General features: G+C 43.0%; 1 protein-coding gene across 2 annotated transcripts; it reads right to left on the reverse strand.

Annotated features, from left to right (window-relative positions):
• Positions 1–178: 178 nt before the first annotated feature.
• Positions 179–26,394, reverse strand: C1QTNF12 (C1q and TNF related 12). 2 transcript variants are annotated; one of them, XM_038166707.2, is made up of 9 exons: positions 25,969–26,394; positions 25,017–25,276; positions 13,543–13,662; positions 12,314–12,425; positions 11,877–12,058; positions 7,943–8,051; positions 7,346–7,436; positions 3,215–3,293; positions 179–2,612 (listed from the first exon to the last, which is right to left on the reverse strand). In XM_038166707.2, the coding sequence occupies exons 2-9, from the start codon at positions 25,185–25,187 to the stop codon at positions 2,514–2,516; spliced, it is 963 nt and encodes a 320-aa protein (XP_038022635.2). In that variant the 5' UTR covers positions 25,188–25,276; positions 25,969–26,394; the 3' UTR covers positions 179–2,513. The 2 variants fall into 2 exon arrangements, with proteins under 2 accessions (XP_038022635.2, XP_071882989.1); XM_072026888.1 differs by lacking the exon at positions 25,969–26,394 and adding an exon at positions 25,598–25,927.
• Between the last annotated feature and the right edge of the window lie 512 nt (positions 26,395–26,906).

Consider the following 26,906-nt stretch of genomic DNA (forward strand, 5'->3'; position numbering starts at 1 on the left):
AAGCCGTCACTGCTTAGTCAGTGTGTTCCTCAGGGCACTGTGACTACACACTTAGCTTCTGGCACACTGGGGAACCACCTGCCAGGAAAGCACTCCATACATACATAAAGGCAGAACAATTCACAGGAGTAGAACACAACAAACAGGGAAAAAGAAGAGTCACAAATCCCAAAACGAGTTCTGATAAACATTTTTTAGTTCTACAACAAAATAAATATTTTAACTCTGATTTACCAAGAACAGTGAGACTTTGCTCAAAAAAAAACCCATAGGTATAACAACATACATTGAACGTCACAACACTTGGTGATTATGTCGCTGCAAGTCATGCAAGTAACAGCCCGATTTATTACAAATATTCACGCCGTAGGAAGTACAGGATAGTAATACATGCTGGGATATAGGCCATTTGCCCTGACTACGCCTACTCCATCAAAACCCAGTGCAAACAACCCGTCTTTGTTGATATGGTTCAGCGATATGCATGTGGGTTATACACTTTGTGCAGCTCCAAAAATCACTACTGTGGCAATTTGCTGTCTTTCAGTAGCTGTGGATTCCCCTATGCCAGGGAAATAACCAGTACACAACAGGGTACTAAAAAAAAATAAATCCACAGGAATTGCTCGCATGTATTGTACAGCAAGAGTTAGTATCTGATTCACATGTCCAGTTAGAACAATTGTGTTTTATTGGCTAGAAAGAGGAATTTATCTGTGTATATCTGAATCAGCACTTATGGATTGTTCCACATACTCTCTCCTTACTCTTCCATTAGGTATTTTAATACATTCTTAGTGAATGAAAAATACCATTTAGTCCTCCTTTTAAGATCAATCTTTAGGTATTTAGAATGGAGATAAAGAGCCTCAGACGTATCTATGTTAAGGCAGATTTTCCCACAGCTCTTGAAATAAGACATCTTTGCTACCAACCTCAACAGCAGTGTTCCTGGAGCTTGTAGAAACATCATATATTGATCAGCCTGAACAACAGACCCAGCAACAGATGACATTTGTTCATACTTTCTGTCCCCAGCAGTCTTTGTTTTCATTGCATGAAGATGTTGAAATTGATCATAAACTGCAATGTTATACAACTGGTATCTTCCTTTCACTGCAAGTGCTCAAAAATCAGTATCTGGACTCCATTTGGGGCCTTGCTAACATTATTTATGATGCTGCTCTACAAACATTTCCTCAGTTAAGTTGCACCAATAAAAGGGCCGAGTCTCTGTTGACTCTGTTGAAGGGGAAAGCTATAGAGGTACATTAAATGAATAGTGTTTTTTTTTAAATCACAATTTTTTAGGTTAACATGCTAACCCACTGAAATGACAACACCCATTCACTTTGTTAAAATGAGTTTATAGCCTGGGGCTATTTTCAAAGCAGCTTTGGGGGCTCAATCTCACATGCTTACATTTGCAAACAGATTTGTGAAAATCCAGAACATACTCACTGCCTGCAGTTTTGGAGAGTCTTTGACAACACTTCCAACAAACAAGCAGAACTCAGACTCCATTTTACCCATGCCATCTGATGGAAGTAAACCTTGTCCTGTGTTTTCTTTATTTTACCTGTGTTTTCTTTTATTTTACAGTCAAAAAAGCACCAAGCAGGTGACATATCTGATTCGAGGCTGCTGTCCTCGCTGTCTGTGCCAGCCTTTGGACAACTGTCGTAATGCATCTGATACATTTGAAAATGAATATATGGCATCTGAGAAGATGCTGCGTATGTGATGCAGTCCAAAGCCAAATATATATCTTACTAAAACATAAGAACATGACTGAGGGAGTTCACGCTAGAACTGGTGCCATCGGCCTCACTTTTTCTTAAAAACAAAACTGCGCAGGCAGCGAGGTATTTGGCTTCATCAGTAACATCAAAAAAATACCTAGGTAGAGAGAACCACAATTAAACAGTTCAGACTTTGGATTCCCATCTCTGGAGCAGGCATTGAGAATTCAACTTGCTACTTGTCAAATATATCTAAGCTTGGACATTAGAGGGCCTATACCATTTACAACTGGATGAAAAACAGTTTTGTTGACAAATTCTTGTCTCCTTCCTCCACAGCACGCTGAATATAGTCACTATTTTGCTTCCCCCTCAATCCTTCATTTACCAACTTAAACACCCCTCAATCAATCCCAAAGACGTGCTGATTACAAGTGTTATTGAGTGAAATAAATTTATAATGTAACAAATGCCATATCTCAGTGTATTGTTCAGTGAGCGTCTGGTGAAGCACAAATTAAATATTACAGTTTGTTTCTGAATTATAAAAGTGTATTTTTTTATGATGAATGAACTGCTGTGGACCTTGAAAAGCAGTAGCCTCTGAAAGCAAGCTGAAGTATCTGCAAAAGGAAAGGCTCTTTGCTCGTTTAAAGTTGCCAACAGTTACATGAAGCAGTCTTCAAGAGTCTAAGTAAAGGTTTCTTCAGTCAAATATATACTGCAAGGCTCTCGTTTGTATCCTTCCCTGACCCAGTGCTGCAGACGATGTTATGCGCCCATTAGCATGCCCATGAAATCTGATCCATTCTGAATGGTGATGGGAGCTCCAGCACTGTTGTCCACAAATATGGAGGTGTACTGGCCAGCCTGCAGAGAGAGTAAGAAGGAAAATCTGACATTTCGTCCCAGTGTAAAAGGAGAAAAGCATTTCGGTGCCATGAACTAAGCCTAGAAGTTTCCTGCTGTTTTCTGTGGCTCATGGGAACAGGATCTGGCCCAACATCTTCACTGCAGCACTAAGGTTTTGACTTGGAAGAAACCTGCTGCAGGAAAACTGTTTTAGGCTCGTTACTTAACTAGATCCTTACTGCACCAGTGTCTTCTTCAGTGATCACAGACATGTGGCCATCTGCACTTCAGGTTCCCTTCTACAAAATGGGAAATACAACTGCCATCTTGACATACAGGAGGAGATTTAAGAAAGAAAAACACTTGTTTTCATTAAGACATTTCTCAGAGAGAAGGCTACCTCCGTGGCTTAAGATCAGAATGCACAGCATCTGTTCTTTGCTCCTGTTCCTGTCAAAGATTCTCTAAACGACATACCTGGGGTGACTATAACTTCATTAACCTTAAAAAGAAGGTTAATAGCTTTCCCACCTCCTGGTGAGAATTCAGCCTTGCCAGTGAATAACTCCACATCGTGCCCAGCAAACTGTAACTGTGCCTCCCAGTCTGCAAAGACTTACCTGCAGCTGCAGTAAGCCATGCACGTAGACCGTGAAGATTTTGCTGTTACTTTCCAAACCAGCAATGACTTCCAAAGACCTAAACAGCAGCAAAAGAAAAATAAACAGGTTAAGCACCTGAGGCAGTTACAACACAGTTGTATGTGGAACAGCAACGGTCTCACGGCCTCCTGAGAAATAGGACCTGGTGTGCCAGTGTCCATCTGTACTAAACTGGTGGCCTTGGTTCTAGCAGAAATCAGCCTTGGAAGAAGAACAGCAGAACCTCGTCCTCACTGCAGTAACTTAAGGAAGACCCACAGAGTACACAGGGTTGTGGATGCAAAATTCAGCTGCAGGCAGAAAGAGGGAGCCACCTCCTCTCAATGGGGTCTCTTTCAAGACCCTGTGGTCTCTAACTCTCACCCTGGAACAGAAGCTGAACGTGTCCTTTAGACCCATCTACATGCCAGTTATCCCACAGCCTGTCGACCACCACAACAGTTTATACTCTTGTTATTCTGCAAAGAGCTAGCTATATACAACAGCTCATTTTCAAGGCCTACTTCACCACAACAATATATGCAGACAGCCTTTGCAAGAAAAAAAAACATACTCTACAGCTGAAAGCTATTTTTGGGAAGCCATTTAGATCAGGGATCACACACAAGCCAAAAATATAACTGATTCAATTTAAGTTTGAGGGAGAGCTCCAGATCACCCCTTCATCATGGTTCTTTTCTAATCTCATAATGTTGTTCCCATCTTATTCCTTGCAGCAGTAACACATAGGACAGCCACTCAGTGGCATCCCCAGTTTCTGGAGAGCTACTCCTTACAGGACTCTGGGTGGAAGGAGTTGCCTGAGACAGCATCAATCAGAACCACCTATGTAAGCTCAGTTCCAAAGCAATATGAAAGCTCAGAGCTCCATGCCTGGCTGGCTTTTCCCAAATCTGCCTAGCCAGTGCTAGCAGATCCAGTTGTTTTTCCAAGCAAACCAACCCCCCTCCCTCCCTTTTTTTCCATGAAGGGGTGGTGACGAAACCTAGCAAGTGCAAACGTGCTGTTTCCAGCCCCCTTGCAAGGAAATAATGTGCACAAAAAGTAGGGGCAATTTGGCCCTGAGAGAGCAAGCCACTTGGCACCACCTTGATTGAAGAGCTCAGTCTGTGTGTCATATCCTGCCAAAAGCCTCACTTGGGTGGGAACTTCCCACCATTAATCTCTTCTACTCCAACTGTCTCCGTGCCTCTCAGTTTCCATCTCTCTCAGCCGAAAGCCCTCAGGGCTCTTTCAGCTCCCTAAAATGAATGACTGTGTACGTAGACATCCCCAGGAAATTCCACAAGTACGGGTAGCAGCTCAGCCTGTGCCAGCAGAGTGTCTGTCCAGACAGGTTCCCATCCCTCCACCCATCCTCCTTCCATCCCACAGACCAGTCACATCTCACCCACCGTAGGAGGGAGAGATGTCTCCCATAGAGCTGGTGCTGGTCCCGCTTTATTCCCACTGCTGTCCAGCTCAGGACAGCTTTGCAGGACAACTGACAGTAAATCGCAAGCCTGGGCAACTGATGAAAACTGAGTCAGACTTCAGAGAGCTTTATCTAAACCATTAACAGCTGGGTCAGTTCTGACTAAGAAAAAAAAAAAAGTTTTTATTGTTGTTGCTCTTTGGAGAATGTAGCTATAAATTCTTCACGTGGCAAGTTAATCCCAAAAACATCCCAATAAACCTGCCTAGGCTGTATGTGACAAAGAGGTTGTTCACACATCCCAGATGGTACCCGAAGACCTTGCTAGGAGCTTTCAACTAAAAGACCTGCAATGTGAAAGTCCCGGTAGCTTCCACGATCCACACAGAAGCTTCCTGTTAGGTAATTCTCGTGCCTGCATTTACCAGAACAAGTAAACAAGACTAAAGTCATGTTGCAATCAGAGGCTGACATCCATTCTTAAGTAATGTTACTGGTTGACTGAATGGACAACAGAGGGGAGAAAGAGACACAGAGGGACACTGTCCTTGCAAACAGAAGTGAGCCTTACAGACAAAAAAACACACTTTGTTCTTTCTCAGATGCCTTAATTAAATCAGTTGGGAATTTGTGGAATCATTAAAACTCACCACTGGCACCTTCGTTTATTTTTCAGAATGATTTATCTGTCTTTCCCTCTTGAAAGGGCACAGAGTGACAATGATTTCCTAAGTGTTCCAGGCTCTAAAACAGCAGTGCTTTGAAACAAACAAGTTCCAAGCCAAGATGCAACAGCCTCATAGGCTCTGTAAATCAGATTTATATTTGTAAGTAGTTAGATATGGCTAAGAATTATTCTAAAAATAATTTTTGGATGAACATATAAGGAGAGCCTTTTCCATTAGCACATTCCCCACAGACGGCTAAAGAATGAGAATCAAATTTTACCTGTATTCAGGTCATTACTTTCAGTTACCTCACTTTGCTTGTTCTAACTCTAAAACCACAGAGAAATCAGGAGCATTTGTGACACTTGAAAATGGAATTTAGATTTTCTCTATGATTTTGTAAGTGAAGATTTGTGAGAGCTACGGGCAAAAAGGGCAGTAACATTCTGCCCTATTGTTCCTACCTGTTCCACCCCGGAGAATAAAAGCCTGGAGTCTCCCCAAATCACTCGGTGCCAACAGACATTCCAGATGTCAAGATCAGGCCCATGTCCATTCTTAACAAGATCTAAAGGACTCCTCACAAGTGCAAGACTGCAACCGGTCTGTCACTGCCTCAGCTAAGTGCTGCAATCATAAAAGACTGTTATAAAACAGTCTACAAGGCTGAATAGGTGCCAGGTGCTCCAGTCAACAAGCTCCTTGACTTCCCATCAGGTCAATGGGCACGCAGCTCCTTGTTACCCTAGCTACTAATGGCTACTCTGACGCCAGTCGAGTCTTTTCCACAGGCCAAAGAAACCTAAGAGAGCTGGTATTTATTGTATGAGGCTTCGTGTCAAATTCATCCCCCAGTAAAGCCTCTAAATTGAAATGCCTGTGGAGAGGTCAGTCCTATTTGCAGCGCTCTGAGTCATGGAACGGGGAAGGTGAGGGCTGAAGTAGCCAGCCCTGCAGCAAATTTATGGTTTTGTGGGTTTTAAGCTGCACCTGTGGAGTCATTTTATGGATGTATTTCAGTGGTGCTATTGCAAGGCTGTTGCTACAGCTGCACTGGAGGAGCTGCAGGCAGGGCAGATCTGCAAGCCCTGTAGAGGCAAATTTTCCTCCAGTGACAAAGATCCAGCCACAGATCCAGGCAGTGACCACTACCCAAGCAGCACTGCCCTCTGCTGGGTGCATTTCAGCCCAGCCCAGGGGTTCACCAGCTGCCTTCCTCCAAGCTCATCATCCTCAGCAACCTGGCCTTCTGAGACACAGGGCACCATGTAGGTGCTACAGCTGAAAGGATGACAAAGCCAGCAAACAGCAGCCAACAGCATGCTTATGGCATGGCCCTTTGCATGAGGAGCAGCACTCAATGTTGCCATGGCCTCAACAAAAGACTTGTTTAGCAGAGGTTTAACTAATGAATCCCAGCAGAGGAAAATTAATCTTGGTCATCTGAGCAAGCTCCACGAGGCAGCTAGAGGCTTCAAGAAGGTATGAGAGACCTTTAGGCAAGCACTGCTCTTTCTGCCTCAGGAACTTTTCCCCTCTATTTTCCACCTACTCCTTTTTCTCATCACCCCAACACTCCCGTGACAGCGTTAGCGAGATGGTGTGCATTCCATTCGGGAGGCAGGTGAAATTGTAAAACTGAGCTAACAACCTCCGGCACAAAATTAAAGCGTTTCTCTCACTCTGTGTGTTTATGATGATAGCTGAGCACTCAGCACCTTTAGCTACATCCAGTTTCAGCCCGCTCCGTTCACAATTCTCTCAACATATGTAATATTTATTCTGCTTTTTAAAGTACCTGACACCATCCACTGAAACGTTAAAAAACAGGAGAAAAAAAAGACAACACACAAAGCCTAAGGGCTACAAGGAATCCATCTCTTCAGAAAAGTTCTACAAGCATTTTTGGTATAAAATTCACTGTTGGTAAACCTGATTTCCACAACTGGTTGCAACATCAGCCCATCTGAGAAAAATAATTGCCCAGACAGCATTGCAGTAACTCACGTGTATCGGTGGCAGAGAGATTCGATGCAGATCAACACTCGGACATTATCTCTGGCTCGGAGCTGGACTTTACTCTTTAACTCACTATGGTCTGGGGAAGGCAGAGAAACAAAGATAAACACTTTTGGAACACAGCAGAAAATCACTTCCTAGTGTTTGGGTCGAAAGAGATTCCAGTAATATTGTGGCTTCCTAGGAAAGCACCCTTCTAGGTGCTTCATCACCAAATGATTAAACAAACAATTGTATTGGTGACAAGCTAGAGTCAAAAATGTCTTGATTCAGTTCTATATCATCACACTTATTTTTTCCAATGTCTTTTTTGGAAGCCACACACTCTGCACATAAATATATTTGGTGCCTAAGCTCACCCTCCCTAAGGAGCGTTGACTGGTTTGGTTTGCATGGAGCAGCCTGCTGTGAAATTGCCCAAGATCGGGGTTTTGGGTCATGATGTACCAAAGGGAGAGCTCACTGCAAAGGGCTGCCATTGCACGTGCTTCAAATCAAACAAGACCCACCAGAGACTGAGTTCTCCAGGACTCCCTCCTGCATTTCTCAAGCAGTACAGGGAAGGCTTCTGTGGACAGCACTCACCAATATGGATGTTGGCTGAGAACTGGTAGATCCCAGACACGGGTGCTGTGAAACGTCCCGTTGACAGATTTAATCCTGTCCCCCGGAGAAAAGCTCCTTTGGCCAGAGGCTGTAAAATAAGAGCAGACATTGAGCAAGTCCCCAAGTACAGGTACAGAGGAAATAATCATGGCTCTCCAGCCACTTCAGGTAGGAGTCAGACAGCTCTGATACTATGAAAGAACAACTGTTCATATCCTTACAGATTCCATATTTAGTTTCATTCTCTTCCAGCCTTGGATTCCACCGATTAGGCAAAAAAAAATAGGGAAACAGCATGCAGATTCTCCTTATGGCAACGGAGCAGTCTTAAGTCAAACTCACAGCAGATTATCTGACTTAGACTAAAATAAACTCTGCAAGAAATGTTTATTGTTAGTTTTGGCCTGTCTGATATGAATTTGGCTAGAGCTGGGGGGAAGCAAGAGTGGCTTCAATGGGCCAAGAAAGCACATTAGTCAGACTCTGCTTCCACCGCAAGGGCATTCTGTGCAGTGTAAATGCATTCCCATGGATGCTGTTCTGAGAGATTTGTCCTGCATTGGTTCTGAGGGACAGAAAAGCAGTTCAAACCCGCCTTTGTGAGACACACGCTCTGCTGTATCCCTAATACATGCACGAGTGCCTAACAGGGCGATCTCAACAGAACTCAATAAGCCAAAATTTGAGTACTTTCCAATGCTAAATAGAGAGAGGGGTCTGAAAGGAAGAGCTGGAACTCATAGTGATGTTGCTACAGGTGCTATTATACTTAAAAAAAATAAAAATAAAAAAAAAAAATAATGAAAAGAAAAAGAACTGCTTAGCTGCTTTCTCTCTGAAAGAAAGTAAAAGGCTGCAAATGTTTGGGTCAGGTGGTGCCTGTGTCGAGTTACTGCATGGTAGAAGGAAACGACTAACCAGCAAAATCCCAAGCAAGGCTCACAGGGTAATTCCCAGTCCCTGTTTACCAAGATCCAGACCTAGACTTAAATTCCACAGAACCTAACTGGAAATGTTTTACAAACGTATCTACATTTATCAGTGTGCACTGATGTGTGCCTGTGAACAGATACACATAAACACAAAAATGAACTAAGTTTCTTCTGTGTGAGAGAGGATCTAACAGCTAACCTAGCAGCAAAGACTGTGGAATGAGATTGATTCCACTCTTATGCCATCACTGTGCAATCGCTTTCAGTAATGCTATTTTTAATTTACATCACTGGAAGTGCAGATCCAAGCCTCGTATGTGCAAAACTGTTCTGCATTGTTAATTCATTCCTTTCTTGTTACAGCTATTAGCAGAATCAGCAACCTAATTCCAAAACCACTGGATGGGCATGGAAGGCAATTTTAGGCACCAGTAAATTATCACTGATAAAGCATTCCTGTTTCTTCATGCCTTCTGTGGCTTTGTTATTCTTTTGCTCATAGAAATAGACAATGCAGAGGGTTGGTTCTGAGAAGGGAGAGGTTTCTCTGGGCAAAAATATTCCATTAAACCTCATGCCAATTAGAGTTCCCTGTTGCACTTACTGTCTCACAGCAGCATGCTCACCCAGCTGCTTCCAACACTGCAGGGATTTACATCTGAGAAACTACTTGTACACCAGTTATTTCAATAATCAGACTTAAAGCAAACAAGTCGCTGTCCATTTTCTACAAACCAAGATCACCTTCTCTTCCTCAGTCCGTCTTTTATCCCCATGCCTCCCCCATCCACTCCACAGCTTCCTTCCTGGTGGAAAGTAGGAACCATGTGCAGAGAACTGAGATGTGAACTGCCAGCTTAGCTCTTCGGTGATAAAGACTGTGGAAAGCAATGCACTGACTTATCTGTTATTAAATAATGGAAAACCCAAGCCTGCACAGCAACAATAATGCATGTGGGATCTCCCAAAGCAGTAATGAAGTTCAGCTACTAAAGGCAGACATTTAACTTGATCTCAGGGCACTAGAGACACCAGGACTCCTCCTGAGATCTTCCAGAATGAACACATGTGGGCCACCTTAACCTTGAATGATCCATCTCTAGTGATATTCCTGGGCCCCACATTAATCCCACTTCCATGGGCTGTCAGAGGCTATAGTTACTTCAGTTCTTGCCATTTTCTTTCTATGAAAAGGAGGTGATTTGTCAGAAACTACAAAGCCTGAGATACAGGAAACAGAGGTGTGATAGAGGGAGTACTGCATGTTTAATTCCAAATACCAAGGACATCCAAAGACAAAGAAGAGAGGGGATGAACACTCGTGGAGGAAATTTAGCATGGGAAGATGAGAAAACCATTTCATGCTCTCTGAATACTCAAGGTCAGAGTGACGGAGACACCGCATTCAAATGACAAAGGAGTACCAGGCCCTTTCTGAGCCCACGTTCCTTTCCATGTATCTCAAAATGTTTTGGATAAGTTCCAAAGCCAGGAATGATATTCATTCCCTATCATCTCACTGGGAAGTATCAAACCGCTGGCTTCTTCGCACCATTAAACTGACAGGGTGGAGGGAGGGGAATTCTCTCCCCCCCTTAGACTGTCTAAAGACAATGTTTTCATCTTTGCAGGAGCAACCACCGTCTCCCTCCCTGTTAAATTCCCCTATATCAGAACACAAGCTAAAACCAGACACTTCTTGTCCCAAAGCTGAAATGAAAGGCTGGCATCCAGAGGCCTGCCAGCCCTCCCACATCAGCTTCAGGGCCAGAAGCAATTAGAAACAAGCTAGGCATACGATAACAAAGCATGGGAAGCATCAGCCTACGCGCTGATTGCTGAGATGTCTTTATTCACATTTTCCCTCCTAATTAATGAGGCAGCAGATCTCTCTAGCCCTGCCTACACTTCAAGTACGATCTTGCCTCTGTGCCAGCACCCACAGTGCTGTCAAACCAGGCTTCCACAAGTGTATCTGGGAAAGATCCAGGAAAGCACCCTTATCCAGAACATACCCACTGCCTCTGGTCCTGCAGCTGTGAAGTCCTAGCAGCAAAAGTACTCCATAGAAAAAGATCTGCTGGACAGGATTCTGAAGAGATGGGACTTCGTGTAGATGGGATGAAAGCTCAACACCTTACTGCACAGACAGTTTTTAGCTATTACTTTGACTAGCATTTATATTTCACGTTCAGGTCCTGTTTGCAACTGGTTCAAAAATGACTAGCAGAAGGTTTAACATCATCAAATTCAAGAGCTTGCTTATAATGACTTACAGCATCCCACGACAGCGTGCTTGTAATTTAAATATGACTATAATAAAATTATATAGGTAACATTTATTGTCTTCTATAAGACAATATCTAAAGAATTTTAGCATCAAGACTGACTCATCTAACAAATGATCGCCCTTGGGCTTACAGATCTATAATCGATGATTGCTGCCTCCTTCTGACATTTTTCTACATCCAAAGACTACTCTGGAATAAAACAGGGCTTGCACTGAAAAAAAAGGAATACATCCTTCAGATGAATGTCAAATGTGGACAGGTCTTTCTCATTAACTGAAATAGAAATTGGCTGTTTAGACCTGTGAGACAGCCCTCTCTTGCACAGACCTGTTAGAACTTCAGTAAGAACTGTCATGAGACTCAGCTGGGATGCAAGACAGAAAGAAAGTCTGCCTCTTTTCCTCTGGCAAGGAAGAAGACAACTCATAGCTAACTGTCCATCCTACTGCAGCTGAGCTTTAGGACTGAAATCACTGAATAAGGTCCAATTTATGTCAATTACATAAAAAGGTAGTGCAATATTCACAGTATCCAGTCCTGAGATGAGCTTCTGGGATCAGCCTTCCCCTTCAGGAAACACCTTTAGCTACAGAGCCACCTAGCAGCTTTGCAGACTGGGGGAACTACAGCTGATCCACGCACTGTGGCTGTTGTGGAGCTGCACAGGTTCAGTCTCTAATCCCTTCTCACCGACTGGAAGTTCTGAAGTTCCACCAGGGTCTTCTTATCTACGACGACTTGTCCTTTTAGCTTGCAATGGAACGCCTCCTCCACACGTCTGTGGGGTGAAACTTCCTCCAAGGAGAGCAGGAGTGGAGGCAGCTGGCTAGGATGGGCTGAAATAGCAAGGGATGCCCGGCGCTCGATGGCTTCTGAGGACAAAAAATAGAAGAAAAAAGGCTTAGTTTAAGCACTTGGTTTATGAAGCCATCAGCTGTATGATTAGACTTCTCTATACGCAATTCTTCAACTTGAACTAACCAGTACGAAGGAAACACTTCTTCAAACTTCTGATTATCAGGTAGGGAAATGTGTTAGGGTAAACATTGTAAAGCCAGTTTCTTATTTGCCATGGTGCTTACTGGAAGGAATTGATCACAGAAGCTCAAAGCTCTCACATTCCTTACCTTTTAATATCTCCTTAAACTCCTGCAGAAGGACTTCCCGGGTGACTTCAGCACCAGGTGCTCCTGGAGGTCCCTGAGGGCCAGGAGGTCCTGGGGGCCCAACAAGGCCACGCTAAGGAAGTAACCAAAGAAAAACACGAGAATTAGAACCAGGCAATTGCACTGGCAGACTGAAAATTCTCCCAGCCACGAGCCAGCTCTACAAGGCTGCCAGCCACGTGAGCAACCCCCTCTGATATCAGTTCAACTCCAAGCCTGATGCAGTAAATCTTAAACCGGCTCTCGAGCCAGCAGAGAATTCCAGCACTGGGAATTTACTCATGTATTTATGAGGGAGGATAAACTTTGCTCAGGTAAACACTAACTGGTTCTTCAAGCACATATAAACAGTGCGAAGCACAGCAGGCACAAGACTGTGTTTGATAAAAGAAGATAAAGAAGCAGCAAAGTAACTTAAGCTGCTTCTTATTCTGCTAACTCAAACAGCCATCTGACCACGTTTTACATGAACATATATTGCTCAGACATAATGATCACATGCATGTTTGGTGTGACAGCAGAGCTCTGAAAAAAAAATGAAATGGTTAATTCAAAACACCTGGAAAGGTTAGCCACACACATTAGAGCTTTAAGCTGGTAGCAGGAACATGAAATGGTGTTATCAATGCTGTTTAAATTTTATTGTTCTCTGGGAGCTCCTGCTTCATCAACCAAACTGCAGCAAACCTGCATGGAAGCAGGCTGTCGGCTACTGAGAAGTAAAAGGAAGTCATAAAAAACATTCTGTATTTTCTAAGCAGCAGATGAAAAGTGCACACACGATCACCCAGCAGGTGATCAATTCACTGATTTGCAATAAATGATTTTTCCATGCCTTGATTAATGCGTCCTTTAAGCTGCTTGCGCTTCATCTAGTTGTAGAAGAAAAATGTTAATTTTCTTTCTACTGAGCAGAAAAAACAACAAGTAAGTCTCAGCCCAAGAAACAGTTGGTATAAACAAAAATGAGTGCTGACAATGGAATTCACAGACACTTATCTTAAGCATATACGCTTATTGTCCCAAGCTTCTCCAAAATACTTTGGAAAATTTAACACAAACAACTGAAAACACAACACTCCGGGTTAGGAAAGCAAAAGCTGGAACATACAAAACACCTTGTGTAACAGAGTGGGAAGGGAAGCCAAGGTGCACAGTTGTTAGTTGATGTCAATCTAGAAATAACCTACTAATTTCTTGTCTTTCCCTTTGCATCTCCTTTTAGAGGTGTTGCCATCATCCGGGCGGTGAACAAAGGAGATCCAGGTCCGCCGTGGATCTGTGATTCGCGGGTCTGGAGATTCTAGGATCTGAAGAGAAACAAGAGCAAACACTGATGACGTTGCATCTCTTTGGCCACTATGTGAATTCAGAGAATAGAAAGTTTCCAGACCAGCCATCTGCTACCTGAACCAAATCCTTGATCCAAACACACTGCATCTGGGAGGACATTGAAGGCTTAGGGTCCACTGTAAAATTCCATTTTATCCCACTTCTGTAGCAAGCAATTCAATCAGATATTATCCAAATCCATAACACTTTGGATCCATGCTCATTTACAGGAGCGTCACAAAAAAAAAAAAAAAAAAAAAATCAAAATCCTTTCTCATAACTTAATACGTGACCTCCTGCAGGTGTCCCAGCTCCCTTTACTGAAGGGATCAGAAAGCCAAGAGCTGGGAGCCAGCGTGCCTTGAGGACCTTTCTCAAACTACCAAGACTCAGCACTCTGCCAGTCCTAATACGTGCCACAGAAAACTTGCACATATGCCAGAGATTGTTCACCGCTGGCATCTGATATTTATCAGTTGGATCTATTGAGAGATAAAGGGAGATTAAAATGTACAGGAAACCTTGAAGTGCTCCGTAGCTTTCAAATCAAAGGCTGGTAGAATGACAAATGTGCACACAGGAAAAAAAAAAAAAAAACATTTCACAATAAATAAAAAACATTTCACAATAAAAATAAAACCCACGTCTGACAACAAAGTAGATGTGAATTTGCAAATTTATCTATCTCGCCCCTTCCTATGGTCTGAAATTGTATCAGAATCACAGAAATCATTTAGAGAAGTTAGACATGACAGTGCCCAGTTCTGGATCCCTTCTGAATAAAGTTTAGACAGAAAAGAGGCTCTGTTGTTAGGAATTTGGGTCTGCTTACTACTGGGCTCCCTAGTTCCCAGTACTCAGCTCTCATACAGGACCAGGAGTAAATAATCAAACAGCTCTACCTGTTGTTTTCCCTTTGGGCTTGGAATGAACTCTAAATTAAAAAGGCACCAGAAATCATTGCTTACCAATACCTGCCAAGTTCTTGTCAAGACCAATTAACCATTGACTACGGGGTTCCAGGCTGTCGGCATATCAGCCTCTGAGATGTCCATCACAGTGAGGATAAAAGCACAAGTCCTCACAAAGTTTCATGAATCATGCTTAGGTTTTCATACCCATTAATGAAAAAGACAGAGAAGAAAATTGTAACTTTCCAGCAGGAAAGCAACACAAGGCAGTGGTGGGTTGAATAACAACGTGAAATGATTTCTAGACCACAAGTTTAAATCAATCGCTATTGATCTATCACCGTTCAGGAGGAAGAAAACAAGATGGGTGTGGAAAAAGGATAGAAGGAAAATCAGTCAAGAGCGTACTCTTCAGATCCCAAAGTGTTTGTTTGCCCCTGGGTATTAAGCTCCTGCTAATCTCACAGCAGCAGACACACTTCTGCCACAGCTCTACACTCAGTGGCCCTAACAGTAACAGTGACCTCTCCTCAAAAGCAACACGAATTGGACAGAGGATTGCAAATTTTGGCTAGAAATACCAGGGCAAGTCCATTTTGAAGAGAGCCCGGTCCGTGTGATCTGCTATGAAAAATCTATGCAGAATAAATATGAAATGAAACCTCAGAAGCCTGCTGGAGCTCCAGCTGGAGCTCATGAGGAACGTTGGTGCTCCTGAGCTGATGCAGAGCCTGGAAAGCTCTCTCTGGCACACAGCCAGGCACATGAGCATAGTACAAGGCACTTGTCCGTGGATTCAGAGCTGATGTGATCACAACTATTTATTCCAAACAGCTTGGGTCACCAGATCATTTACAAAGCAGCAGAGTGTGAACAGCTCCACAGGAGCCACAGACGAATTGTGAGCTGAGCAGGGGTGTTAGTTAAACATCTCAGAAACTCTAGGAACCCAACTCTGTCTTCTCTATTCAGATAATCTCGGGTGATTTACTGCTCAGATGTGACTCACAGAGATATCTATTCCTATTGAATTGCTCCGTGTGGGAAGTCCAGTTATCCACCCTACAAATAGATGGCTGCCAACAAGAATAGTTGGCATTTGTTTGCTAAGCCAAAGCGAGGGTAACCCAAATCATTTTGCTGTATTGATCACACATTTGACTGAAATCAGAGTTATGGTTAAACACTCCCCAACGTGCTCAAATTTAATGTTCATCTCAAACAAGGGCACAACAAATCACTGACACCAATCTAGTTCATTATTTCTGTACCCACATTAATCTTCAACAGACTTTTTATGTTTATAACCACATTTATAATCAGGTGCTGATCATGTTTTGTCAAGGCATTCCATAAAGTTGTTTTAGCTAAATTATCTGTCATGTTTACTTACAGCACACTGGACTTTTCAGTGTTCCAGTAACTTTCCAAAAGCCCATTGGAAATTAACGGAAATGGAGCACCATGGAAAATCCCAGTTATTCTAAAGTTAGTCACACCTCTCTAAAACATGATTATTTTATCACAGATTGATTTCCTCCTTATGCTTTGAAAAAATCTGCAGTTGAGCAAAGATGGGCTGAGAAGTCCTTTGATTCAAACCTCTCCATCTTTCCCAAGATGCAAACCTCAAGACAAGCATTCACAAACCTTGAAATATCCTTAGAACAGCACAGTAGCTACGAATTATTTCTATGACTAAGATGATTTATATTTACCAGAGGTTCACAGAAATCTACAGGTTTCTGATAGATGTTACCAATTTTTTCTTCCTCACAGCATCTGAAAGCACACGTGTGCAGCATCACCAAACAGGTGAATTCACACCTACAGGGGACTGGGTTTATGAGCACTCAAGTTTAAAAAGCTCATAAATATATAAGCAGGTAAAAGCCTACCTGTGCTGTTTGCCCAAAGGAAGCAGATGCATTTTGCCCCCCCCAGTGACTGGGACTGCCAGGTCTGTGGCAAAAAGCTGCTGTGCATTTCACAAAAGAGAAGGAAGTAACTTGTTAATGGAAACACCCAAGGACGGAGTATTCTCCCAGTGCTCTAACAGGAGCCAGCAAAACAACAGCTGGGTCGCAGAGAAAAGGAAAATAAAATCAGTTTGTTCTCCAAGAAGAGCTAGCTCGTGTGGCAGGAACTCAGAAGTACAATCTCCAGAACAAAGCAAGATCCATGTCTTAGGAACCAGGACGCAGCATTTGCTGCCGATGGATGCAAGGCTATTCAAATATCCCACCAGGCTGCAAGACAGGCAGAAACCCCCTGTCCAGAGCAAATGGGGAAACATGCCAGCTGGGAACAGAAGCCAGCAGTCATGGGCAGAGTCTGACCATTAATTGTGAAGACAAACAGATGTCCTCAGCCCTTCTGGGGTTCCAGCTGTGAAGAAACAGCCCAGAGCAGACATCTTGTCAGGGAGAAAAAGAAAGCCAGATGACACATCCCAGAAAAAATAAATGAGAAAGAAAGACTCCTGAAGTTTAAAAAAAAGAAGAAAAAAAAAAGAAAAAACAAACAAAAAAACAACACCTCTCCAGTGGCCTGCTTAAATTACAAATCCCTCTAGAAGACAGCCATGGCACTCCCCAATTTCTCCAGCGCAAGGATGATTGACAGTTAAAATGAATGTTCCATCCTTGTGGTATTATTATTTAATTACTATGGCATGCATGAGCAATCCCAGCAATAAGCATGCAAGCCTCTATTTTTCTTGGCAGCGGCAGCCTCCAGCAGCCAGAGAGACCTTGCAGCCAACTCAGGTATCAGTCAGGACTGAGAACAGCCTTGGAATCCCAGCAAAGGGGACTTGTCCCTCCTGGGGTGCTGTTTACAGAGCAAAGCTAACTTGCAGGAGTCAGGAGGAATTCTCATGTTAACTACACTGGAATCAGGCTCAGTCCTTACCGCTCGAAACGGTGCCTCCAAGAACAACAGAAGCCCTGCCAGCAATTTTTAATGAACTTTCAATCAGGTCTCTTAACGTTGCTTTGGAATCCGAACACAACAGCACCTAGCACTTTGGAACCAGCATATGACACCAACGTGAGCTTCACCTCCTCTCTCCTCCCTGTCTCATGATAAAAGATGAGCTGAGCTGTAATTTAGGCTGCTGTACACAAGCAGAACCTGTGGTTCTTTCTGGCTTTAACTCCCAGAACAGCGTGCACTGCCCAGAAACACACACAGCCTCTGGCTAAGATTCAGCCAGCATGGAAGAAACTACTAGGAGAGATCTACAGTCAAGTAGCAGAGTTCGGATCCTGAGAAATTTCTGAACTGTATCTGAACTTTCCCAAAATTCAAGGATACTGGGATCCAGTCTGCATTTCTGCTAAAAACCAAAGCAAAATGGACTAATGTAGTCTCAGAGGTTGGAGAACGAGCAAGACTGAGCAAGTCTGTACATCCAAAAAGCATTTCGAAGTGTTCTCGAGTACACCTAACCCTTTTCCAGAGTGGAAAAAGATGGAAAGAAAGCAAGGAAAGTTTACACTTTTGTCAGAGGACAGCATCCTTTCCATCAGCAGTGAGAGATGCACCTCCAAGGACATACAGCTAACCATTCTGGTCCTGTCTTCACATGAAGTTGCTGCTCTGAAAGTTTTCTCAAAGAACTGTCAATGTAGTTGTTTATCTGTGATGGAATTACATTTAGAAATTCTTTACTTAATAATTAAGCAGTTGCCAGACACAAAGTGGACCTGACTCAGCATTTCAATTATCTTAATCCATAAATCTCTTTATGTTGTTATGCCTGATTTACACCAGCAAGAGTATTGCCAGCTTCATTATGAAATTAGCAGCAAGTGATTTGCTTCAGTAGTGTATTTTATTTGGAACTGGTTAAAAAGTGACAGATCACTTTTTTAAGCATGAAAAAATCCCATGTCAGCTGCTAATAACTCATGGTTATGCACACTCTTGGTTATTAATGAGATGTAAAACCAAGGTCCTGACCACTTGTGGTTTTTACAGATCTCTCAAGAATTTTCCCTAGAGCTGAAGTGTTAGGATTGGTATCGGAGCCAAATCCCAACTGGAATTCCTATCTAAATTCCCACTATGTTTGGTCACTGAAAAATTGTTCTTCATTTGTCTCAATGGCTATCACAAAACGCTCTTCCCCTCTGTTTAAACACAAGCTGCCCTCAGAGCACCGACAGAACGGGCATAGCACGATGCATCTAGCACATGAAAACACATTTGATGTAGGACTCTATATGCCAATAATGAACCTTAAAAATATCACAAACAGCTAAGAGAAACAAGACCAAATTCTGCATTATTTCCATGAGGGATGTACAAATCCAGTGTTATTTTACCTGGACCACAGAGGTGCTGGGAAGGATGGTGTTTGATGTACCTTGAAAGGAAACATCTCTTCCTACAGACAGGTCACAGCCTAGTCTGTCCCGTGCTCTCACAGGGCTTTAACGCTTGTCAGGCCCACAAATGCTCTCCATTACACATGTAGCCACACACTTCAGGCTGTGACTGAAATCTCGCTGCAGAGGAATGCAATCTGAGCAACGTCATTGAACCAGCTGCTGTTCTCAGCTGGAAGCAAAAGGCCGCAAAGAAATAATTCAGAAAGATTAATAAGCCCGGCACACCTAGCCCGAGATATCTGACAGAGACAGAAGAATCATTTCAGCCTTCTGCAACTCCAGAAGTCGTGTCTCTGATCCAAAAGACAAAAGCTCTGGTGTTAGCACTCGAGTTCCAACCTTCCTTCCATCAGTCTTAGAGGCAGTTTTCAGCTCCCGTCCTCAGCTGAACAGAGCTAACAGGCCCACCTGGGGATGGAGAACCTCAGCACCTGCTTGGAATTACTTTCCTGAGAAAACTTTAAAAGTATTGAAAGTAAACTCATTAAATTTGCCTCTAGAAAAATAAAAAATAAAAAAAGCTTCTAAGATAGCAAGGAACTGGAACAGTTTAATAGAACTGCTCACCCTCAACTTTCTTTTCTTCTCACATCATAAGCAACATACTTGAATAATTCACTTTCTAAGCAGCCATAAATGAGAACGAGCCTCAAGATCATTTGTTTTCTGCCTGAAAACCAAGGTCTTATCAGATTTCAAGACAGCGGACTTCATTCCAAGGTACTACCTTACTGGGAGACTGCCAAGAAAAGACCAGATTGTAAAAGGAACCTGTACAGAGGGTTGAGAATTCTTCTCCTGTGCTTTGGAGTGCCTCAGAGTGGTGCTTTCCAGAGGAAATAATATTTCAAGGACCCTTTACCTACGTAGCGGGTAACGAAACTAAAAGCATTACATAATTTCTTGCAGAAATTCCATTGAAATCCCATTGACCTCAAATCATCGCTGAAATTTCATTAGGACAGCTGAGTCAATAAGGTTTTTTTTCCCCAAATTAGGATCATGCTTTTCTGACACTTAACTGAACCACCCCTGCAAGGAGTGCACAGAACAGCTGAAGTTAGCAGGGACATCTACAGGCTGCCTTTTTGAGTCCCCAGGGTCCAAGCAGGTGAACCACAGCAGGTTATTCAGGATAAGGTGCAATCAGGTTTTGCACATCTCCAAGGCTGGAGACTTCACAGCCTCTCTCTGTGGCTTTTTCCAGTGTTTGATCACCCTCACAGTAAAATGTCTTTTTTTTCCCCCACCTATATTTAAGTGGAATTTCCTTTTGCCTTTTTTTCTTTCACTGAGCTCTGGCTCCATCTTTTTTATTCCCTCCTACTTAGGTAGATAGCACATTGATAAGATCCCTTTGAGCCTCCTCTTCTCCAGGAGGAATATTCCCAGCTCTCTGAGCCTCTCCTCATACAATGGATGCTCCAATCCTTTCACCATCTTCACAGCCCTTTGCTGCCACCGCTTTAGCACGTCCAGGACCACAACTGTTACTCTAGATGTCGTCTTCCCAGTGTTTAGGTTTCCCCTTGGAGGGACACATCCACCTTCCTTAATCTGCTGGCAATGCTCTTCCTAATGAAGCCCAGGATGCTGTTGACCTGTTTTGCTGAAGATGCATGTTGCTGGTTCATGATCACCTTGTTGTCCAGCAGGACCACCAGGTACTTTTCTGCAGAGTTGCTTTCCAGCCAGCTGGACCCCAAGGCATACGGGTGTGTACTGCACTCCACAAGTGCAGAACTTTGCAATTCCATTCCATGAAATCCTTGTGAACCCTTCTGGCCCATTTCTCAGCCAGTTTTCAGTCCGCTTATCTAATCTGAACTCCATCAACTTGTCTATGAGAATATTATAGGCATGGAAAACTGCACTGGCTGAAGGGTACAGCTGATTTCCCTGTATTCCACCCCATAAATGATATTCCAGATGGCCACCCCAGTTAGCAGGGTTGCTCACGCACAGTCAGTATGCTACCTGGATGCCAAAAAAAGCAAATACTTACTAGCCTCCATCCCGCAATGCCTAGCCCAGCGCCATTAATATTAACAAGCCACAAGTGTGAAAATTGTCTAGACAGTTTTCAATGCTACTGATAAAATCCCATGCCAGTTAGTTTAGATGGAAATTGGGCAGCTCACAAAACACTGGCTGTCCTCAGAGGACATTTAATGAGACAGAAGAGAACAATAGACCAAGCAAGAAAAAAATGACTTTGTGCTGAGCCTTACCTGAGCTAGCTCCATAGAGAGATTTAATTTCTGGAAACGAGAACCTAGCTACAGTCGGGTACAACTTGTCAGTTCCTAAGAAGAGGAACTATTGAGAATAAGGAAACATTGTTTTTTTCTCCATCTGAAAGCATCAGCACGTGTACTGCCATTATTCAGCCTATCTACAAGGTAGCTAGAGTTTAAAAAAAATATTTAACGCAGTTTGGGCATGCAACAGAGCACTGTGACCCTGCAAGCTATCACTTCAAAACCACACCGGATAGGAATCAAACAGTAACTCCTGATCAGGGTCAGCTTTATAGCCCCACTGGACGATCTACTACTGCTGAAATGTTAATTTAATGTCTCATCTTCTTGCAACACAAGACCCACGCCTGGAAAGGGGAAGACAAACCTGGCAGCTGCAGGTACCCAGCCGCTCCCTGTCAAATTAAGAAGATACATTAGAAAAAACGTTTGCATCCATCCCTCATGGTCTTAGTCCATTGGTTTCCAAGAAAAAAACTTACGTGCTTTGCAAGCACACCTCATTGACAGCAAAGATAAAACTGGAGATTTTTTAAAAATACTTTTAATATTTTCCTTAGACGTATCAGGTTTATCAGAACTGAGATCTCTCTCCCTCTTTTAGGCAGAGGTTTCATCACAAGTTGTGCACTGTCGCTGTTAAAGGGGAGCTTTCTCAGCTCCGATTTGACAACAATTCCCAAGATAAATCTGTTCCAAAATGTGTTGGTCCATTCGAGGAAAACAAACCTACCTTTTTAACAGGATGAGTAAAAATCGCTGCGCTCATGTAATATTTCATTCCCTGCTCCTGCTTTGACAAATCTACCAGCTGGCCACAGAGACTTCCAAGGTAAACACAGCCTTAATTTTTTACTGTACAAGGCCAAAAAAAATTCCATCTTTCCTGTTATGTAGTGCAGAGAAATGAAATAAGATACTGATGTTGTTCCACATCCCTGCGCAGGGCATCTTTTTACTAAGCAGAACTGCTCAGCAAGGCTCAGAGATCCGTCTGCCACAGAGCTTCCAACTTCTCTTTAGCTTAGCAGGTTAGGCAAGGAAAGCTTTGCTGTTACTTTATTATTCGCCATCCAATTAACAGGAAAGGAGACACTTCAGAGGAAAAAAAAATGCTGCATTTGAAAACTGCAGAAAAATAAGGCAGTTCTCCATACTGCTGTTGAATTTCACCGTCACTCCAACTACCTGAAGAGCCCTATTGCCTCTTCAAAGTCTGTCAGTCCCTGCTCACCATAAGGTAGGAATTTACTGGTGATTTACGAACCGCTAATTTCTGGCTAGTCATCTTTCACAGCTGGTACTTTATTTATAAGGGCATTTAAGCTGTTTTCTGTCAACAGCCAGTTGTTGTGAACCCAAAATGAGGGGCTGGTCACTTTACCTTGACATTGACTAACACATGGGTTTGAGGCAGCACAGCAAAGGGAAAAGAAGAGGATCCTTTTTAAAAAACCTGAAAGTAACCTGATAAATCCAAGGTATTAACAGAGATTTAACAGAAGCATTAGTGATCTAATCGCATTACAGAATTAGGCATTGTACCTAATGGATATTTATTCCTAGCTGCACCAAGGTACCTGTACATGGTACAATTTATCTCACAACTGTACCATGGAAATTCAGCAGTAAGAAACTGTCTCAACCAGCAACATGTGCGGTGGTTGGATAGAGCCTTCCAATAGTGAGGCAAAACCATGCCGATTTCAGAAGTACTATATTTTTATAATTTAGCATTTAAAGCTTTGGGTGATCCCAAGACCCGCTGTTTTCAATTTCGAGAGTCTAGTCCAGAGGCATGCACACAAAGCTCGCAGTTTGTTCAGCATGAATAACCCCAGAGACCAGCCCTAAAAATCCAGGTCCTGTTTGCCCTGCAGTACCTCGTGAACGCAGGCTGGGATGTCTGGCTGTGAACAGCAACAGAAATAGAGGCAATTCTTTATTTGCATTTATGAAGCATGTAAAAGAACCCCCTAGCTTGGGCAGGTGCTGTATAGATTACAGCACGGTCAGCCACAACATTTAAAAGCATTGCTTAACTGGAGCCTGGGCTTCAACCTTAGAGAGATTCCAAGAAGAGAGGTTCGGATTGCAAAATGCTGGAGCGTGTATCAAGCAGAGTTCATGAGCATTTACATCAAAGATTTGGTTTGGTCCCATCCTTATTAAGCAGAATCTGCCTCCACTGAACTCTCCAGCTCTTGCAGCAGCCAAGCCTTTGCCATGGATATTTTAAAGCAAAATATTTCAACACAGAAACTGCAACTTTCAAACACTGTCTGTTTTAATGAATGCCCACTAGCCTCTGAATGGGTGCTGCGTTTCTTCTAGCAGTAACGGATGTGTGACTATCTCCGAATAAACCAGGACCACTTTCTGCTTGCTTTTGCAATCAGAAAATATTCTGATTGTGGTCCAATGCGTTTCGCATCAAGACAAATTAATTCCAAAAGAGGCTGAAACGCAGTGGTCCCAGCTATCTATCTGGCACAAGGAGGACGAAGCAGTTCTAGAGAAAGTGAAAGAAAGTGATTGAATATAAGCACCTCAAGAATTTAGCGTGTATACAACCTGTCCTGACAAAGCCCTGCAACAAACAAAAATAAGCTGCAGAAATGCTGCTTGCAGTCCCCTAATGATCACTTTAAGCACAGCAGCCAGTTTTTTTATGCAGAGGACTGTTTCCCAGACTTGCCCAACCTTAACCAATTACTCTCACAATAGCACTGAAGAGGATATTTAGAATGTCAGCCCAATTGTTCTAACGTGCCCCCTCTGCCATGCCCCAATTTTTGACAGGTTGTTCCTCTATTGCTATAGTGACTGCCAGCCCTAATGCATGTGATCAAAGTCGTATTTTAGAGGTCACCTCCGCTTGGAACAAGGGACATTTTTGTGCGAGTGGGAGAGAGTGGAAAAGGGCTGTGTGATAGGGGACACTCCCTCCTTTCTCAGTGCTGTAGTCTCCCATTTCATCCTGCTCCTACTCCCAGGACCTGCTTTTAATTTCCTGAACTCCTCTCCTACTCCCTGGCTTTCTATGCAAATTTTGACCGTAAAAGATTCCGAGGTCTCTGATTGACTAGAAATTGCATCTTTCAGCCTAGGGTGATTCCCCCAAACACATAGCTGCAAGGATCCTGCCCTTCAGGGCTCACTCACTAAGCCTAGCAATTCATCAGCTGCAGCCATTCATTTATCATACACAGCCTTACACTTGTCACTTCTGCACGATTAGCCCCATCCCGAATCCTCTCCTGAAAGAGCCAAAATCATCTTAAACAGATCATGTGAATAGACCAAATATTTTCTCATCTGTAATTTTAAATCACCAATCTCTCTGGTGAGAAAGCTCAGACATGCTCAGGTGTTTGAACTGTTGGATTTGCCTAAGCCAGTTTTCATACAATGTTCCAGAGAGCAGGTTTGTTTGCAAAAGATGTATTAATATTCCAGTATCATTATTGCACTGAGATAGCCCTTTTTTTTTTTTTTTAATACTCATGCCTTTATAGCAAATCAGCTAACAGGGGACTGAAACTTCAGTCATGCATATTCTAAAATTATCACTGGAAATTGTATTCCAGTCATTGCTTCAGTAAGCTAGGAAATAAATCATGCAAAGGCAAAAAGAGAGAACATTTTTGAAAATCAAAGATATTTTGGCAAGACTGCTTCAATCAATGAAAAAAAGGAACCAGCATCACCTTACTGCCAAAAATGAGTTGCACCAAGCACTGACAACAGAAAAACCACCTACCTTGGGATGCCCGTGCAGTTCTTCACTATTCGACAGCGTAGCATTGAAGGGCTCTGTATACTGATTAGGTTCTTTCTTCATCTTTCTCTCTTTCTTTGCTGCCATAACTCTGAAGAGGCAAAACTGCTGACAAAGTAAAGTTGCCACAAATACCCAGGTGCACCCCTTCATTTTGAAGAGGGAGTGGCCAAGTCAAGGAGGGCACTCTCCAAGCTCAAAAACCTTCACCACCAATAATAGGAATAGCCACAGACTTCTCTCTAAAAAAAAATAAAATAAAAAAATAAAAAGGTTAGAACTATTAAAGACGATCCTCTGGGCTATGCAATGTCAAACGAGCAGCATGCTTGGGTGTGCTGGTGGCTGGAGAGATCTCCGTTCAAGCAGGAGGCATTGAAATGGTACAGATAAACTTGTCTGAAAATCTGGATTCACTCGAAGAAAGAGGTAAGTCCATTCAGCCTCTTGAAGCTTACATAAATACAAGGGGCTCTGGAAAGTCCTGCCACCCACCTTGAAGTGTCATTCCCCCCCACCCACCCACCCAATAAGTCTTCAGACTCGATTAAAATGCACTCAACTATGAAACCCAGAGAAGTCAAATTGCTCAGGGCAACAGTTGCTCAGGCCAGAGCTGACAACACAAACTCATTAGGGGGGTTGTTAGGTTGTTCCTCTTCAACAGATTTCACTTTCTTGTCATTTAAAGTGTTGTGCTCAGTTCAAAGCAGGCTCGAATACAGTCCATCCATCCTCCCTTGAAGGATACCTCCCTTTGCTCAGTGACAAGTCCTCATCCTTTCCTTTCAAGACGCTGCGGAGCTGTAACCCAAGGTTGCTACAGCCACTGCTCTTCTGACGAGGCTGAAAGCATCACAGCTCAGCCTTCTAAGGAGAAGAGCAATTTTTCATATAAATTAAAACAGGGAGAAATAAAAAACTGTGGATGTACCTAGGTCCATTAGGAGCAGGAAAAGTTTTCCCAACACTAGTTTCTCTCCCTCTTTGGTTGGGTTTATCTTCACTTTTCTTTAACGAGACGATGAGCAGCAAGTCCCGATGTCGCAAACAGCTGTCAGGATGTAGAAACTTGTCTTTTCCATCCTCGTCTCCCCTCACACTAGGCAAGATTTCAGGTACCTCTTAGTGTAGATAACGCCTGATTTTTCTCGCTGCTCCTCTCCCCAGCTGAAAACTGGCAAAACCCTCCTCAGCTTTTGCTTTACCTCAGCAAATAAGTACTTCTTTCCTGAACGAGTTTCCATCAACTTGAAGAAAGGGGAAAAAAAAAAAAAAAAAGAAAAAAAAAAAGGAGGAGGGATCACATTCTAATGAGCTGTCAAGCCTATTCTCTTCACATTCCTATTAGACTCACTGATAAGTGGAGCTGGCCTGTGTGCCAGGCAGATTTAAATCAATGCCCGTTCCCTCCTCCCTCCCCTCAGCCCTATTCTGTACCTCCCCTTCATTATCTCAGAGAAATCACCATTTTTCTGGGAAGTTTGTAAAACTGTACACGAGTGTGTGGTAGTGCTAAAAATATGTGGCTTGGAATATGCACTCAGCATCGCAACACACATCCATACATCAGCCCTCTTGCTTTCTCCTCGGGTTAGCTGCTTCACACGTCTCCCCCCAGCTCTCATTAGAGCCTGGCTCAGTGGGGGCTTTCTGATTTATTTACTGGAGGGCGGGCTCATTACTAAAAAGAGCAGAAAACCAAAGGATCCAAATCTCCTGCAAACATTGCGTAAGAGAGATGTTAAAGCACTTGGACAGCCTGCTAATCTTTGCCTGTTGCCCACCACCAGGAACAAATCTTCCGATTCTCTCTACAAAATTGATCTGAGCTTGTACCACAAAAAAGTCTGAGAATGATACAAATTTGAA

This window comes from Anas platyrhynchos, chromosome 22 (assembly GCF_047663525.1).
Source record: "Anas platyrhynchos isolate ZD024472 breed Pekin duck chromosome 22, IASCAAS_PekinDuck_T2T, whole genome shotgun sequence".
Classification (NCBI taxonomy): Eukaryota; Metazoa; Chordata; class Aves; order Anseriformes; family Anatidae; genus Anas; species Anas platyrhynchos.